Source organism: Lepus europaeus, chromosome 13, assembly GCF_033115175.1.
Source record: "Lepus europaeus isolate LE1 chromosome 13, mLepTim1.pri, whole genome shotgun sequence".
Classification (NCBI taxonomy): Eukaryota; Metazoa; Chordata; class Mammalia; order Lagomorpha; family Leporidae; genus Lepus; species Lepus europaeus.
Genome location: NC_084839.1, coordinates 25,582,155 through 25,601,245, shown reverse-complemented (window position 1 = coordinate 25,601,245; position 19,091 = coordinate 25,582,155). Strand labels below are relative to the sequence as shown.

General features: G+C 43.1%; 1 protein-coding gene across 1 annotated transcript in view; it reads right to left on the bottom strand.

Annotated features, from left to right (window-relative positions):
• Positions 1-266: 266 nt before the first annotated feature.
• The window catches only part of SPDYA (speedy/RINGO cell cycle regulator family member A), a 49,674-nt gene continuing 30,849 nt past the window's right edge, over positions 267-19,091 (bottom strand). The window contains exons 6-7 of the mRNA XM_062210170.1: positions 17,502-17,796; positions 267-452 (exon numbers count right to left, since the gene is read on the bottom strand). Of these exons, the coding sequence (XP_062066154.1) occupies positions 364-452; positions 17,502-17,796 (384 nt within the window). The 3' untranslated portion in view covers positions 267-363. The remainder of the gene's footprint in view (positions 453-17,501; positions 17,797-19,091) is intronic.

Here is a 19,091-nt window from a genome sequence, read left to right as displayed (position 1 = left end):
GCCTCTCTCTGTCTGTAACTGCTTCTCAAATAAATAAAAGAGAAAAAAAAAATAGCTTTTTTTGTCAAGTTAAGGATGTTCAAACCACAGCTTATCTGAGTACCCCAGAAGACAGCAACTGATTTGAAGATGGAAACGTAGTGAAATAGAACTTTATTTGCAAATCACTACTTTCATAGATTAATATTTTTAGCTATTACTGTGATTTGTATAACTTTTACATATAATTTTGAAAAATAACAAAAGCTAAAGAAAGATGTGTAATACTGCAAAACTGCTCTAAATGTCCCTTTTTGACACTTGTCTTGTATTTAGTTTGACATGTTGTAGTTAGTGATTCCAAGTTGCCTTAGTTGAGCTACCTCATTCTTCACTTCCTGTAAACCATTGCATGGATTTGTCTTCTTTCATGAAATTGGTTTCATTTCCTTTGTTTGATGGATGGTCATTGGCTATGGAAATAAAATATGCATCTTAAGATAACTTTTACATATCCATAAATTTTAAATACATATTTTAATGGCTTGTAGGTATCTTCAAAAATAATAAATTTGGGTTATAGTAACTCATAGGGAGAAACTGGTAAGAATGTATAATGACCTTAAAAATTGTAACCAAAAATGTAACAAATCTTGAAGCTCTTCTATCCCCCTCAAAATCTTTTTTTTTTTAAGTTTTTTTTTACATATTTGAAAGGCAAAATTAGAGAGCTCTTTTATCCTCTGGTTTACTCCCCAAATGCCAGTAACAGCTGGGACTAGGCCAGGACAAAGCCAGGAGGCAGAGACCCCATCCGGGTCTTTCACGTGGGTGGCAGGGACCCACTTGAGCACTGTCTGCTGCCTCCCAGGGTGCAGAAAAGCTGAACAGGAAATGGAGGTGGGCATCCTTTCTAGGTACTCCGATACTCCCAAGCAGTGGCTTAACCTTTTTGCCATAATACCCTTTGAGAATCTCCTTAACTTGAAAGAACATAAGAGTTGTTGTACTAAATAAAAATTTGGAAAGATATACCTTAGAAGCAAGAGTTAATTAAGAATAGGACTTATTCAAAATACCAGTTACTTAGCATTTACTATGTAACATACATTGTTTTAAGAATTTTATAGGGACCAGTGCTGTGGAATAATAGGCTGTCTGTGCCTGATGTGACGGCATACCATATAGGTGTTTGTTTGTGTCCTGGTTGCTGCTCTTCTGATCCAGCTCTCTGCTGATGGCCTAGAAATGTAGTAGAGGAAGGCCCAAGTTTTTTTTTTTTTTTTTTTTTTTTTTTTTTTTTTTGACAGGCAGAGTGGACAGTGAGAGAGACAGAGAGAAAGGTCTTCCTTTGCCGTTGGTTCACCCTCCAATGGCTGCCACGGCCGGCGCTCTGCAGCCAGCGCACCGCGCTGATCCAATAGCAGGAGCCAGGTGCTTCTCCTGGTCTCCCATGGGGTGCAGGGCCCAAGCACTTGGGCCATCCTCCACTGCACTCCCTGGCCACAGCAGAGAGCTGGCCTGGAAGAGGGGCAACCGGGGAAGGCCCAAGTTCTTGGGCACCTGAACCCATGTGGGAGACCCAGAAGAAGCTCCTGGTTCCTGGTTTTGGATCATCCTAGCTCTGGCATTTGGGGAGTGAACCAGCAGATGGAAGATCTTTCTCTGTCTCTCCCTCTCTCTGTATGTAACTCTACCTCTCAAAGAAATAAATAAAACATTTTTTAAAAAATAATTTTATATATTAATTTAATATGTGCATCTTTAATGTCATCTATATTTTACAGATAAACAGTCTTGGAGTGTTTAGGTTGTTTAAATCAACATATTATATATATATGTGTGTATATATATGTATATATATGTGTGTATATATATATATATATATATATATATATAAAGATTTATTTTATTTACTTGAAAGCAGAGAGAGAATCTTCCATCTGCTGGTTCACTCCCCATATGGCCACAAGGGCCAGGCCAAAGCAAGGAGCCAGGAGCTTCTTTGGGGTCTCCCACGTGGGTGGCAGGAACCAAGGACTTGGGCCATGTTCTACTGCTTTTCTACATGCATTAGCAGGGAGCTGGATCAGAAGTGGAGCAGCTGGAACTCAAACTGGTGCCTATATGGGATACTGGCACTGCAGGTGGTAGTTTAACCCACTACACCACAGCACCAGCTCCCAATGTATATGTTTTATAGGTCTTAATGTCATAATGCCTGGAAGGATAAATGCTGCTTATCCTAGATTTATCCCTTAGGCTAAGACTATTTATTTGAAAGGCTGAGATAGAGCAAGCTAGCGAGCAAGAGAGAGCTCTTCCATCCTCTGGTTAACTCTCCAAATGCACACGACAGCTGGAGGTGGGCCAGACTGAAGCCAGGAGACAGAAACTCAATTAGGGTCTCACACAGGTGGCAGGGACCTAAACATTTGAGCCATCCCTTGCTGCCTTTCAGGGTATGCATTATCTGGAAGCTAGGCTGGAAGCGGAGTTCAAACTCAGGGACTCCAATATGGGATGCAGTCCCTCCAAGCAGCAGGTTTTTTTTTTTTTTTTAAATATTTATTTATTTATTTGAAAGGCAAAGTTATAGAGAAAGAGGCAGAGAAAGAGAAGTCATCCATTCACTGGTTCACTCTCCAGATGGCCACAACAGCCAGAGTTGGGACAATCCAAAGCCAGGAGTTTTTCCCAGGTCTCCCATGCAGGTACAGGGGTCCAAGCACTTGGGCCACCTTCCACTGCTATCCCAAGCCATAGCAGAGAGCTGAATCAAAAGTGGAGCAGCGGGGACTCAAACCTTACCAGCTATCCACAGCGCCAAGCAGCATCTTAACTGCTGTGCCAAATGCTAGGATTATTTAAAATTATATGTATGTGTATGTAAATATTTTTTATAATATCTTACAGAAGAATGTGGGGAATTTAAACCTAAAGTTTCTGCTTTTATAGAATTTACAATCTATGGTAGAGCTCATCAGAGCATAAATGAAAACTTGAAAAATAATCACACAGATATATACCTAAAACTGTTGTAGGTTCTCCAAAGAGATGCATGGTGCTATGATTAGCCCTACCAGGGCTTTGCTTTAGTAAGTGACTGAGCTGAGACCTGAATGATAAATAGGAATTACCTGCAGCAGGGAAAATGGGAAAAAAGGCCAGTGGTGCTGCGGTTTAGTAAGAGACTAAAGAGAGATAGGCGTCAAGGCCATGCAGGATCTTCAGGGCCTGGGAAGGAGTTTGTCCTCAGAAAAATGTGATTCCTTTGAATGTTGTGATTAAGTAAAGGGATAATGTGCTTAGCTTTGTGTTTTGAAAAAATCACTCTGGCCATGTATGAGGAACTGATTGGATCAGGAGGAGCATATTCTTCTAGTGTTATATTTCTGTATGATAACTTTCTTTTTTCTTTTTTTTTTTTGACAGGCATAGTGGACAGTGAGAGAGAGACAGAGAGAAAGGTCTTCCTTTTGCCGTTGGTTCACCCTCCAATGGCCGCCGCGGTAGGCGCTCTGCAGCCGGCGCACCGCGCTGTTCCGATGGCAGGAGCCAGGTGCACTCCTAGTGAGCCGCGGCTTTTTTTCTTTTTGACAGGCAGAGTGGACAGTGAGAGAGAGACAGAGAGAAAGGTCTTCCTTTTGCCGTTGGTTCATCCTCCAATGGCCGTCGCGGCCGGCGCGCTGCGGCCGGCACACCGCGGCCGGCACACCGCGCTGATCCGAAGGCAGGAGCCAGGTGCTTATCCTGGTCTCCCATGCGGGTGCAGGGCCCAAGCACTTAGGCCATCTTCCACTGCACTCCCGGGCCACAGCAGAGAGCTGGCCTGGAAGAGGGGTAACCGGGACAGAATCCGGCGCCCCGACCGGGACTAGAACTCCGTGTGCCGGCGCCACAAGACGGAGGATTAGCCTATTGAGACGCGGCGCCGGCCTGTAAGATAACTTTCATTTTGAATGTTCATTACATGTCAGACCCTAATTGTTTGCTTTGAAAAGGGGCTGTTGGAGGGGCCTGTGCCGAGGTGTAGTAGGTTAATCCTCCGCCTACGGCGCTGGCATCCCAGCTATTCCACTTCCAATCCAGCTCTCTGCTGTGGCCTGGGAAAGCAGTGGAGGATGGCCCAAGTCCTTGGGCCCCTGCACCCGCGTAGGAGAGCAGGAAGAAGCTCTTGGCTCCTGGCTTCGGATCAGTGCAGCTCTGGCCATTGTGGCCATTTGGGGAGTGAACCAATGGAAGGAAGACCTTTCTCTCTGTCTCTTCTTCTCACTGTCTGTAACTCTACTTCTCAAATAAATAAATAAAGTCTTTAAAAAAAGGGGGGGGGGCTGCTGTCTTAAGAGGAAAAAAAAAGATCTTTTTCATGCAGAATACTTAGTTCTGTTCAGCACATTGTGCCCAATAGATGTTAAATTAAGAGCTGTCTAGCCATGTCCATTCTAATTTTAAGTTGAATCAAAGACAACAAATCACTATTTATTCATATAATCAAGGCACAGCTTAAGTCCTTTCTTCTGAACACTAATTACGTTGACAGTTTCACTGATGGCACAGAAACCTTCTCATGTTAGCTTTCTATGTCCACATGTGGCTCTCTTTTGTCATACTATAAACTGCTAGAAATGTGGGACTGACCCAGGACTTTCATCCCAGTGCCATCCAGAGGCCCTGTCCCACCTTTTCCATCCAATATTATCAGGGGTGGGGAACTTTTTTTCTGCAAAGGGCCATTTGGATATTTAGAACATCATTCATTCACAGGCCATACAAAATTATCAGCTTAAAAATTAGCCTGCTAAAGAGTTAGTGAATCTCAGGCCCTGCTTCTAGTTGCCCTGGCAAGGCTAGACGTTCCTCACCTCTGCAGTAAGTGGTCAATGTTTGCTGATGGCTTACCCAGGGCCAAGTACTGTTTCATTTGGTGACTAGATGTTCTAGGGGGAGATTTAGGTATACAGCTCTTGGATTGTGGACAGCTTTGATTTTGAACTTTTAATTTCAGAGACAGTGGCAACTTCCAAAGATACCATAGTCACATAAAAGGAGATGTTTTAACAAAGTTAATCTTAGTGGTGTCTATGAGTATTTAAAGGGAGGAAAAACCGTTATGTTAGAAATTTCATAGTAATACATAATGGGGTAGAAAAGGGGATGTAAAACATACTGTGAAAGGACCAGATACAGGGGCTGGTGTTGGGTTAAGCTGCCACCTGCTATGCCGACATCCTATATGGGTGCCAGTTAGAGATCTTGCTGATCCACCTCTGATCCAGCTCCCTGATAATGCACCTGGGAAAGCAGGCTTAGTATGGCCCAAGTGCTTGGGCCCCTGTATGCATGTGGGAGACCTGGAAGAGGCTCTGGGCTCCTGGCTTTGGCTTGGCACAGCTCCAGCCATTGTGACTAGTTAGGGAGTGAACCAACAGATGAAAGATGTCACACTCTCTGTCTCGCCCTCTAACTCTTTCAAATAAAAAAAACTTTTTTAAGATTTTTATTTATTGGCTGGTGCCGCGGCTCAGTAGGCTAATCCTCTGCCTGTGGCACCAGCACACTGGGTTCTAGTCCTGGTCGGGGCCCCAGATTCTGTCCCGGTTGCTCCTCTTCCAGGCCAGCTCTCTGCTGTGGCCCAGGAGTGCAGTGGAGGATGGCCCAAGTCCTTGGGCCGTGTACCCGCATGGGAGACAAGGAGAAGCACCTGACTCCGGGCTTTAGATCAGAGTGATGCGCTGGCCGCAGCGGCCATTGCAGGGTGAACCAACAGAAAAAGAAAGACCTTTCTGTCTGTCTCTCTCTCTCACTGTCCACTCTGCCTGTCAAAAAAATGTTTAAAAAAAAGATTTTTATTTATTTATTTGAAAGTCAGAGTTACATAGAGAAGGAGAGGCAGAGGCAGAGACAGAGAGAGATCTTCCACCCACTGGTTCACTCCCTAATTGGCTGCAATGGCCAGAGCTGCACCCATCTGAAGCCAAGAGCCAGGAGCCAGGAGCCAGGAGCCAGGAGCCAGGAGCTTCCTCCGGTCTCCCACGTGGGTGCAGGGGCCCAAGGGCTTGGGCCATCTTCTGTTGCTTTCCCAGGCCACAGCAGAGCTGGACTGGAAGTGGAGCAGCCGGGACTTGAACCAGCGCCCATATGGGATGCCGGCACTGCAGGAAGTGGCTTTACCTGCTATGCCACAGGGCCAGCCCCTCAAATAAATTTTAAAAATTAAAAAAAAAAATGACCAGATACAGTCATGAATTATTGGATGTGGAGGGAGGGAGGAGGGAATCTATGTATTTTTGAACTTCTGTTATTCAGAAGCCCTTTCCCTTTTTTCTTGAAGATTTATTTATTATTTGAAAGGCAGAGTTACAAAGAGAGAGAGAGAGGGAGAGAGGAAGAGAGAGAGGGAGAGAGGGAGAGAGGGAGAGAGAGAGAGGGGGAGAGAGGGAGAGGGAGAGAGAGCACTTCCATCTGCTGGTTCGCTATCCAATGGCCACAACAGATGAGGCTTTGCCAGGCTGAAGCCAGGAGGCAGGAGCTTCTTCTGGGTCTCCAACATGGGTGCAGAGGCCCAAGCACTTGGGCCATCCTCCACTGCTTCCCAGGTACATTAGCAGAGAGCCAGATTAGAAGTGAAGCAGCGGCCGGTGCCGCGGCTCACTAGGCTAATCCTCTGCCTGCGGTGCCAGCACACCGGGTTCTAGTCCCGGTCGGGGTGCTGGATTCTGTCCCGGTTGCCCCTCTTCCAGGCCAGCTCTCTGCTGTGGCCCGGGAAGGCAGTGGAGGATGGCCCAAGTGCTTGGGCCCTGCACCCCATGGGAGACCAGGAGAAGCACCTGGCTCCTGCCTTCAGATCAGTGCAGTACGCTGACCACAGCGTGCTGGCCGCGGCGGCCATTGGAGGGTGAACCAACGGCAAAGGAAGACCTTTCTCTCTGTCTCTCTCTCTCACTGTCCACTCTGCCTGTCAAAAAAAAAAAAAAAAAAGTGAAGCAGCATGGACTCAAACCAGTGCCCATACGGGATGCTGGCACTGCAGGCAGGGGCTTTACTTGCTATGCCACAGTGCTGGCCCCCTTTCCCTTATTTTTCTAAACAAACAGAACTCATTCAATATCCAGGTCATATACTTTACTTCTTCTTAAAAGGCTTTACCACACAGAAGTTAATTCTGATATCTCTTGTGCTCCTCACTGTTAATCATCTAGTTAGCTTAGTCCTTATTACTTTATCAATTCATATGCTGTGATTCTGCTTATTCTTTATTGGGTGTTAAGGATTTGAATCCTGGATGACTAGAACAGTGGCAATGAAAAAAATACATATAGGCTTGGTGGGTTTTTTTTCCCTTTGGCATAACTCTAAAATCTCAGGGTCTTCAGATAATATATATTGTACATACTCATGTTTTATTTGGACCAGCCTAGATTTCATAAGGCTTAGATAGCAAAAGTTAAAGAGAAATAACAGTAGTTAGTATAAAATATAGCATGTATTCAGATAGAACTGAATCTGTTTTTTTTTTTTTTTTTTTTTTTTTTTTACAGGCAGAGTGGATAGTGAGAGAGAGAGAGACAGGTCTTCCTTTTTGCCATTGGTTCACCCTCCAATGGCCGCTGCATCTCGCTGATCCGAAGCCAGGAGCCAGGTACTTCTCCTGGTTTCCCATGGGGTGCAGGGCCCAAGCACTTGGGCCATCCTCCACTGCACTCCCGGGCCACAGCAGAGAGCTGGACTGGAAGAGGAGCAACCAGGACCAAATCCGGTGCCCCAACCGGGACTAGAACCCGGTGTGCTGGCGCCGCAAAGCGGAGGATTAGCCTGTTGAGCCACGGCGCCGGCCCTGAATCTGTTTATGTTACCTAGTAACTAACTTTTCTGAGTTTTTTTTGTTTTTTTTTTGTTTTTTTTTCAAAGGTAAAACAGGAGCCAGTGCTCTGGTGTAGGCTAAGCTTCCACATGCAATGGCAGCATCCCATATGGGCACCGGCTTCAATCTTGGCTGCTGCACTTTCTCTCCAGCTCCCTGGTAGCAGTGGAAGATGGCCCAAGTGCTTGGGCCATTGCTAACCATGTGAGAGATCCAGAAGAGTTTCCTGGCTCCTGGCTCCTGCCTGGCCCAGTCCAGGCATTGTGGCCATTTGTGAACCAATGGATGGAAGCTCTCTCTCTCCTCCCTTCTCTCTATATATCTGCCTTTCAAATAAATAAATAGACAAATCTTTAAAAACAAGCAAAAGGGGCCAGCACTGTGGCATAGCAGATAAAGCCGCAGCCTGCAGTGCCAGCATCCCATATGAGCGCTGGTTTGAGTCCTGGCTGCTCCACTTCCGATCCAGCTCTTTACTATGGCCTGGGAAAGCAATAGAAGATGGCCCAAGTCCTTGGGCCCCTGTACCAACATGGGAGACCCGGAGGAAGCTCTTGGCTCCTGGCTTCCGATCGGCGCAGCTCTGGCCGTTGTGGTCAACTGGAGAGTGAGCCAGCAGGTGGAAGACCTCTCTCTCTCTCTCTGCCTATTTTCAAATAAATAAATAAATCTTAAAAAATAAAATAAATAAAAATAAGCAAAAACAAAAGTAAAACAAATATATCAGTTCAAGATTTCTTGAAGTGGGAAGGGTGGATGTTAAATGAGATTACTTTTATAAAAGCCCTAGCACATGATTGGTGATTGTGATGTATGTAAATTTGTAAAGAATGCCTGATCTATCCCTCCCTCTAAAATGGAATGTTTTGATAGTGTTTTTACCCACTCTATCAAACTGAAAAACATTTTTCTTAATAAATGTCATATATATGTTTGTGTAAAACTTGCTTTTTGAACATGTTATTTTTCAGAAAAAAAAATTAGAGGCAGAAATCATGGTTTTATCTGAAAATTGAGAAGTTGCTTGCTTTTGTTTGAAAGCAAGGTGGAAGCATTGATGACTGTATTACACTGAAACCTAAAGGCAGAGTGTCAGCTCTTTGTGCCTTTATTGGAGAGTGCTACACTGAGTTTTCTGCCACAACAAACTATCAGGTGATTCTAATCTTAAATGGGCCAGAGGAGAGAACTTTTGCTAGCAGAGGACACTATTGCGAATCAGCAGCTGCTAAAGTCGTGAAAGATGGCCCCTGCTACTGGTAATATTATATGTTCCTATTACCCTGCAATCCCCCTGCACCCCCTGCCACACCCCCAAGATAGTTCACTCTCAGTTGTTGAAGAAAATGAATCTAAATTTTCTAGTCAAATGTGTTTGCAATCAGTAATTTTTCATTGTATTGCCTACCCTGTGACATTGTGAAACAGAGTTTTACAATTAACCTTAATACTCAGAACAGTAGCGCATAAATACTGGTTCCTTCTGAGTTAGGACCTGTACAGCAGGGCTTTCATCTAGACACAAGGAAAGTAGTTCTTTCTATAATGCCTTTAAATCAGTATCCCACTTTTCCTCCATAATACCTCATGAACATGATTTCTTTCTTTCAAAACACACTGACAAGTGGAGCCTGGGTGTGTTGTTGAGACGTCAAGACTTAGAATATAGAGTATACTGCTGTTAGTATCTAGAGGGGTCTTCTCTGAAGAAATGGAACTTTCTCCCGCTTCTGCTCATATTGTCATAGGAATTCTGTCCCAACTCAGTCCATTCAACCTTTCACCAAGCATGTGGTTCCTACTGCTTTCACTACTTCCTTAGCTCATTTTCATTGTAAAATATAGGATTTTATCAAGGGACAGTAGAGTATGACAGGAATTCAAGCCCTGGTCTAGCTAGGGTCAGAGACCTTGGTTCAAATGTCACTCCACCACCTATGGCAAATTATTTAACTTCTCTTAAGTCTGTTTCTTATCTGCCAAGTGGAGATAGTGGTATTTACCTTACAGTTGAATTAAATGATATTATGAATATAAAATACATTGCCTGGAACATTTTAAAACATCATGAAAATCTTACCTATTATACAGACCAAAGAATATAAAGGTAAAAGGAGCTGGGAGACAGGGAAGTAAGCTAAAGGTAATTCCTAAATATAGCATATCGTGGACCCTATTTACCTTCAAATATGACTAGAAAAATAAAAATTACGCTTTGAGGTTTTGAAAGGGAAGAGAACATACTACCAGATTTGTTGAGAAATTACTATGGCAGGGAATGGAACCATGATTGAGCCGCAATCCTTACTTTCAAGAGTCCTAGAGTCCAGTTTCTTTAGTATAGCTTTAGTAGCCACTGTTACTCTCATAAGGGATGTGGGGAAAATAAATAGGTGAAATTCTAAAGTAATATGTGTCTGTTAATTTCTCATAATGAATTAGAAGGGAATCATAAGAAATCTGTCCTATCTTCAGATGGGTAAAATCTGAAACAGAAGTTTTATAAGAAATAGAAAGGATCACTATAGTAGACTATTCTAGTACTGTTCCAAATCTAAAATAGAAACGTTGAAGAAATATTATGTAAAAAAAAAAAAAAAAACTTGCCACCTCTTTTGGGCTTGAAGACATACACTTTTGGAAAGTTCATATCCACTTCATAGTCATACTACTACCTCCATGAGCTGCTGCAGACTAAACAATTATGGCACTGATGGCAGCTGAAGAAATCACTCAGAGGTTACACTTATGAGCTCACCTAGAACCAACGCCGAAGCAACTAACCAACTGACACTCATATCCATATAAACAAAGATTCTTTTCCAATGAAAGCTCCATAAAGAAGCAGCACTTATTTTACCAGATGTACAGACATCAAAGGAAACATGAAGAAGCAAGGAAGCATGACATTTCCATAAGAACACAATAGTTCTCCAGCAACAGAACCTAATTTGAAGGAAATCAGTGAACTTTATGAAAAAAAATTCAAAATAATAGTCCTAAAGAAACTCAATGAGATGCAGACTAGACAAATCAAAGAAATGATGAAAACATTGCATGGTATGAATGAGATATTGAGATAGGAATTATTAAAAAAAATCAGAAATGTCAAAACTGAAAACTTCAGTCAATGAAATAAAAAATACAATTCATAGCGTCAACACTAGAATGGACCAAGCAGAAGAAAGAATTTCTGATCTTGAAAGTAAAACTTTTTTTTTTTTTGGACAGGCAGAGTTAGACAGTGAGAGAGAGAGAGAGAGAAAGGTCTTCCTTCCGTTGGTTCACCCCACAAATGGCCGCTACAGCCAGCGCGCTGCTCTGATCTGAAGCCAGGAGCCAGGTGCTTCCTCCTGGTCTCCCATGCGGGTCTTCCTTTGCTGTTGGTTCACCCTCCAATGGCTGCTGCAGCCAGCGCACTGCGCTGATCCGAAGGCAAGAGCCAGGTGCTTCTCCTGGTCTCCCATGCGGGTGCAGGGCCCAAGGACTTGGGCCATCCTCCACCGCACTCCCGGGCCACAGCAGAGAGCTGGCCTGGAAGAGGGGCAACCGGGACAGAATCCGGTGCCCCGACTGGGACTAGAACCTGGTGTGCCGGCGCTGTAAGGCGGAGGATTAGCCTAGTGAGCCACGGCACCAGCCACAGGTAAAACTTTTGAAATAACAAAATCGGACAAAAACAAAAGAATTAAAAAGAATAAAGAATCCCCAAGAGATATACAGGATACCATTAAGTGAATAAATATTCATATTGTAGGGATACCTGAAGGAAAAAGGCATTGAGAACCAATCTGATGAAATAATAGTTGAACACTTCCCAAATTTTGAAATAGATAAGGGCATCTATTTATACACAGGAAAACTCAAAGGACCCTAATCAGACTCAACCTAGAAAGATCCTCTCCAAGGCATATTATAGTCAAATTGTCAAAAGTAAAGATAAGGAGAGGGTATTGAACAGAGAAAGACATAAAGTTACATTTAAAGGAAAACCCATTAGACTAAAAGCAGACTTCTTAGCAGAAACCATACAGGCCAGAAGAGAATGTGATGATATATTCAAAGTCTTGAAAGAAAAGAACATCCAATCAGGATACTATTTCCAGCAAAGCTATCCTTTAGAAGTGAAAGAGAAATAAAACTATTTCCAGACAAGCAAAAACAGAATTCATCACCACTAGACAAGCCCTACAAGAAATTCTTAAGGGAGTCCTATATTAGAAGTAAATTGACAAAGATGCATCAGAGTTGACCATATTATGAACCTAACTGACATTTATAGAACATTGCATCCAACAGGTACAGACTACACATTCTCATCAGCACATGGAATATTTTCCAGGATAGACGATATATTAGATCACAAATCAAGCCTTAGTAAATCATTTTTTTAAAAGATTTATTTATTTGAAAGTCAAAATCACACACATAGAGGAGAAGAGGAGGAGAGGAGGAGAGGAGGAGAGGGAGAGAGGGAGAGAGACAGAGAGACAGAGAGAGAGAGAGGGAAAGACTTCCATCCACTGGTTCACTTCTCAATTGGCTGCAATAGCCAGAGCTGTGCTGATCCGAAGCCAAGAGCCAGGAGCTTCTTCCCTGCCCCCATTGCTGGTGCAGGGGTCCAAACATTTGGCCCATCTTCTACTGCCTTTCCAGGCCGTAGCAGAGAGATGGATCGGAAGTGGAGCAGCTGGGACACGAATTGGTGCCCATATGGTCTGTTGGCACTGTAGGCTGTAGCTTTATCCGCTATGCCACAGCACGGTGTCACCAGTAAATTTTTTTTTTTTTTTGACAGATAGAGTTATAGACAGTGAGAGAGAGAGACAGAGAGAAACGTTTTCCTTCCGTTGGTTCACTCCCCAAATGGCCGCTACGGCCAGCTCGCTGTGCTGATCCGAAGCCAGGAGCCAGGTGCTTCCTCCTGGTCTCCCATGCGGGTGCAGGGGCCCAAGCACTTGGGCCATCCTCCATTGCTCTCCTGGGCCACAGCAGAGAGCTGGACTGGAAGAGGAGCAACCGGGACCAGAACCCGGCGCCCCTATGGGACGCTGGCACCACAGGCGGAGGATTAGCCAAGTGAGCCACGGCACTGGCCCCCCCAGTAAATCTTTAAAAACTGAAATCATATGGGGCCGGCGCTGTGGCTCACTTGGCTAATCCTCTGCCTGCAGCCGTTGGCATCCCATATGGGCGCCGGGTTCTAGTCCCGATTGCTCCCCTTCCAGTCCAGCTCTCTGCTGTGGCCCCTGCACCTGCATGGGAGACCATGAGGAAGCACCTGGCTCCTGACTTCGGCTCGGCACAGCGTGCCGGCTGTAGTGGCCATTTGGGGGATGAACCAATGGAAGGAAGGCCTTTCTCTCTGTCTCTCTCTCTCTGTCTAACTCTGCCTGTCAAAAAAAAAAAAAAAAAAAAAGAAAAAAAAAAAAAAAAAGAAAACAAAGAAAAACCTAAACACTGCACCAAAAAGCTGTTAGAACTGATAAACCAATTTAGTAAAGTTGTAGGACACAAAACCAACATACAAAAGCAATAGCATTTTTATACACCAATAATGATCTTGCTGAAAAGGAAACCAAGAAATTGCATTCACAACCTATTTGGGAATGAATTTAACTAAAGAAGTGAAATATCTTTACAGTGAAAATTATAAAACACTGATGAAAGAAATCATCAAAGGGGCAAGCGCTGAAGCAATAGTGGGTAAAGCCACCATATGGGATCCCATATGGGTGCCGGTTAGAATCCTGGCTGCTTCACTTCTGATCCAGCTCCCTGCTAATGTGCATAGGAAAGCAGTGGAAGATGGCCCAAGTACTTGAGACCTTGCACCCCCAAGGGAGACCTAGAAGAAGCTCCTGGATCCTGACTTCAGATGGGCCCATTTGGCAATTTGGGGAGTGAACCAGTGGATGAAAGATTTCTTTCTCTCTCTTTCCCTCTCTCTTTAACTCTGCCTTTCAAATAAATTAATCTTTAAAAAAATTATCATGGACACACACAAAAAAATGGGAAAGATTCGTCATTCATGGGTTGGGAGAATTAATATTAACATGCCATACCACCTAAAGTAATCTACAGATTCAATGCAATCCTTATCAAAATACCAATGATGTTCTTCACAGAAATAGAAAAAGACAATTCTAAAATTTATATATAACCGTGAGAAAGACCGAGAATAGCCAAAGTGAACCTGAGTGAAAAAATAAAGCTCCAGGCATCATGCTACTTGATTTCAAAGCAGACTACAAAAGTACTGTAATTAAAATAGCATGGTACTGGCATAAAAACTGACACAATGATCAGTGGGACAGAATAGAGAACCCAGAACTTAATCCATGTACGTATAAGTGAACTGATTTTTGATAAAGGCACAAAGAACATAGATGGGAGAAAGAATTATCTTTTCAATAAATGATGCTGGCAAAACTGGATATCAATATCTATATCTATCTATCTATCTTATCTGAAAGAATGAAATTAAATCACCACCTCTCATTATAAAAATCAAGTCAAAATGGATCAAAGACCTAAGACATAAAACTATGAAGTTGCTAGAAAAAAACATGGGGAAAATACTTCAAGACATTTGGTGTAGGCAGTGATTTTTTTTGGAGAGATTCTTTTTTTTTTTTTTTGACAGGCAGAGTGGACAGTGAGAGAGAGAGAAAGGTCTTCCTTTGCCATTGGTTCACCCTCCAATGGCTGCTGCGGCCTGCACACCGCGCTGATCCGAAGGCAGGAGCCAGGTGCTTCTCCTGGTCTCCCATGGGGTGCGGGCCCAAGCACTTAGGCCATCCTCCACTGCACTCCGGGGCCACAGCAGAGAGCTGGACTGGAAGAGGGGCAACTGGGACAGAATCCGGCGCCCGACTGGGACTAGAACCTGGTGTGCCAGCGCCGCAAGGCAGAGGATTAGCCTGTTGAGCCGCGGCGCTGGCCTTGGAGAGATTCTAAAAGCACAAACAACAAAAGCAAAATTAGACAAATGGGATTACATCAAACTCGGAAGTTTCTGGACAGCAAAGGAAACAATCAAAAGTGAAGAGGCATCTGACAGAATCAGATAAAATATTTGCAAGCTACTTATCTGGCAAAGGATTAATATATAGACAATATCAGGAACTCAAAAAACAACAAAACCCAATCTAGCTAAGAAATGTACAAAGGACTTTAGGGGCTGGCGCTGTGATGCAGACGGTTTAGCCCTTGTCTGCAGTGCTAGCATCCCATATGGGCACCAGTTTGAGTCTTGGCTGTTCCTCTTCTGATCCAGTTCTCTGCTAATGCACCTGAGAAATCAACAGAAGATGATCCAAGTGCACTCACATGGGAGACCAGGAAGAAGCTCCTGGCTCCTGGCTCTGACCTGGCCCAACCCTGACTCTTGGAGCTGTTTGGGGAGTGAACCAGCAGATGGAGGATATCTCTCTGTCTCTCCTTCTAACTCTGCCTTTCAAATAAATAAATCTAAAGAAAGAAATGGACAAAGGACCTGAATAGTTCTTCAAAGAAACACAAATGGTCAACAAATATATGAAAAAGTGCTATTACTGGCCATCAGGGAAATGCAAATCAAAACCATAACAATACCTCACCTCCCTTCAAATGGCTATTATCAAAAAAGACAGAAAGTAACAAATACTGGCAAGGATGTGGAGAAAGGGTAAGTGTTATACACTGTTTGTGAGAATTTAAATTAGTACAGCTACTATGGAAAACAGTATGGAGATGCTTTTTAAAAATTAGATGTAGAACTATCACTACTGGGTGTGTATCCAAAAGGAAAGAAAATCAATCTGTCAAGGAGATACCTGGACTTCCATGTTTATAGCAGCACTATTTGCAATAGTGAAGATATGGAATCAACCAAGATGTTCATCATCTGAGGAATGCATAAAAAAAGTAATCTACACAGAATATTATTCAGCTGCAAAAAAAGAATGAAATCCTTTCATTTGCAGCAAAATGGATGAAACTGGAGGATATCATGTTAAGCAAAATAAGCCAGACACAGAAAGACAAATACTACATGTTCTCCCTCATTTGTGTGAACTAAAAACAAATTCAATCTGAACACAGAATGGTGATTACTAGAGGTAATTACTGGGGTAGGAGGAGGGACAAGAGGGAGTTTGGTTAATAGGGACCAAATCAGAGTTAGATCAATGGAATAAGTTCCTAGTATTCTACAGTATAGTGGGGAGAATACAGTTCACAATAACCCAGTATATGTTATATGAACAAATAGAAGCAGCAGCTCCAAGCCTCCAATCATAAAGTCAAAGACGAAATGTTTATTATCCTAAGTACACATTGTATACATGTATTGAAATATTACATTGTAGCCCATAAATATGTACAATTGTCATTAATATTTTTTTAAAAATTACTTGAATGAGAATGATGTTATGGTTATATTTCCAGTAAGTATGATTTACTTTTTATTTGAGAGGCAGTCAGAGAGAGAAAGGGAGAGACAGAGGAAGAGGCCTTCCATGTGCTGGTTCACTCCCCAAATGGCCACAATGGCCAGAGCTGTAGCCAGGAGCCAGGAGCCTCTTCTGGGTCTCCCACATGGGAGAAGGAGCTCAAGCACTCAGGCAATCTTTCACTGCTTTCCAAGACCACAGCAAAGAGCTGGATTGGAAGAGGAGCAGCTGGGACATGAATCAGTGCTCAAATGGGATGCTGGCGCTACAGGTAGCTTAACCTACTAAACCACAGCACCAGCTCCCCCATATGATTATTTTCTTTTTTTATTTTTGACAGGCAGAGTGGACAGTGAGAGAGAGAGAGAGAGAGAGAGAGAGAGAGAGAAAGGTCTTCCTTTTGCCGTTGGTTCACCCTCCAATGGCCGCCGCGGCTGGCGCGCTGCGGCCGGCGCACCGCGCCGATCCGATAGCAGGAGCCAGGTGCTTCTCCTGGTCTCCCATGGGGTGCAGGGCCCAAGCACTTGAGCCATCCTCCACTGCACTCCCTGGCCACAGCAGAGAGCTGGCCTGGAAGAGGGGCAACCGGGACAGGATCGGTGCCCCGACCGGGACTAGAACCCGGTGTGCCGGTGCCACAAGGCGGAGGATTAGCCTATTGAGCCGCGGCGCCGGCTAATGATTATTTTCTAACTAATAAAAGATACCATTGTTGAGTCACTTAAATCCCAATGAAAATGAAATATGTAAATAAACTGATACTTTCACCATGTCAAGATTAAAAATCAGGTTTCAAAGTCTCAATAACGAAAAATGGGAAAGAGTTTTATGATAAACGAAAAAAGCAGGCCTAGATTAGTATGGTTCCAATTTTGTTAGAAAAATACATAGAACGAAACATATAATTGGATGATGAGATTACAAGTAAATTTATTTTTGTCTTGAAATCCTTTTTGAATAAAATAAACAGTCCAAAAAATGGTTTAGGCTCTAAAACTTGAATCTCATGGTGCATTAGGTTTCACTTTTGCATTAAAAAAAATCCTTTAGTTAGGCTAATAAAGATAGGGACACAAGACAAAATGTGGTCACCGAAAGGGGGAAAACATTCAATACTAATGTAACTTACTGTTGTAGTATGTAAATATGCTCTCTGTGAGAACTGACTAGAGCTCAATAAATAACATGTATAGATCTAATTCTGGCATGTAACTAAATCATACCTTGAGAATAGTTATATGCTTGAGAAGGATCAGCTGTTATATTCATTGATAATGAGTTACGTGATTCCTGAGAATGTTTCTCCATCTCGACTGTATCACTGGATGAAGATGATGTTGAAGACAATCCTAGTCTAACGTATCTTCCTTTTTTACCACACAGTGAACAATCTACTGGCGTGGCACTAGGTCCCCGGGGCAGTTGAACTTCATCTCTGTTGTAGTTTCTGACAGCTCCACTGTGATGCACAGAACGTTCTCGTTGCCAGATATAATGGGTTGGTGCAATGGCCATAACCTACAGTGGAAATCTTATTTTTAGAATTTTATATTTTAAAACTTAGCAAAGTATAAAATTATAACTCAAGAAAAGCTGTCCCTAAAAGTGAGATAAAATTCTAATTTATTTATTTATTAATCAGAGAGACAGAGTGAGCTCCCATCTGCTGCTTCACTCCTCAAATGCCTATAATGGCCAAGACTGGATGTGGATAAAGCTGGGAGCCAAGAACACATCCAGCTCTCCCATGTGAGCCATCATTGCTGCCTCCTTGGGCCTGCATTTGTAGGAAACTGTGGTCAAGAGCCAGAGCCTGGAATCCAAACCAGGCACTTCAATATGGGACTTCAGCATCCTAACCAGTGTCTTAATCTCTAGGTCAAATGTCCATCCCCAAATTAACCAATTTAAGACAACAACAAATCACCCCTCGATAAGGCAATCTTAGTATAAAGTGATTGATTGCTTGTATCATTAAGGTAATAACTGGCAAAGTAATTATTTCAAACAGTAAAAGAGGATTGAAGCAACCTTCCAGGTTGTCAGATTACTTATTAATTCTGAATATTCTAAATTTGTTAGAGATAGTACAATTAGCCAAAAACAAGACACAATTCTTAACTTTGGAATATGTTTAAAAACTGTTGTTCTTGACTATTAATCTTAAAATGTTTGCAGTTGTGGCAAAGTGTATGGTGAATAAGAACACAGGTAAGTTCTTAACCTGTGTTCCTCGGTTTCTCATCTGTAATATTGGGATAATAGGAGTGTAATTTACAGAACTGTAAGGACTAGATGAGGTACTGTTTATGAAGAACTGAAGTCTTCACCACCTGTCAGGCATTGTTCTGTAAGGTTTACTAAGACTTGAGCTTTAGAGTTGATACACTTAGTTTCTTATCCTGGCTCTGCCACTGACTAGCTCTGTGATACTGGGAAGGTTACCTGTCTTTATTTATTTTTGTTTTATCTGAAAGTCAGAGAGTCAGTCAGAGATCTTCCATCCACTGATTCAATTTCCAAAGTCCCACAACAGCCAGTGATAGGTCAGACTGAAGCCAAGAGCCAGGAACACAATCTACATCTCCCACATAGGTAGGAACCCAAGTACTTGAACCATGTCCTGCCGCCTCCCAGGGTGCACATAAGCAGAAAGCTGGAATCAGAAATGTAACTGGGACCTGAACCCAGGCACTCTGGTGTGTGACATGGGCATCTCAAGCAGCACAGATAAAGTAATCTTTCCAGTCTTATACAGCTAGCAGGTAAGTGTCAATTGTCACGCCAAATGCCCGTCAAGGCAAGTAACCTTT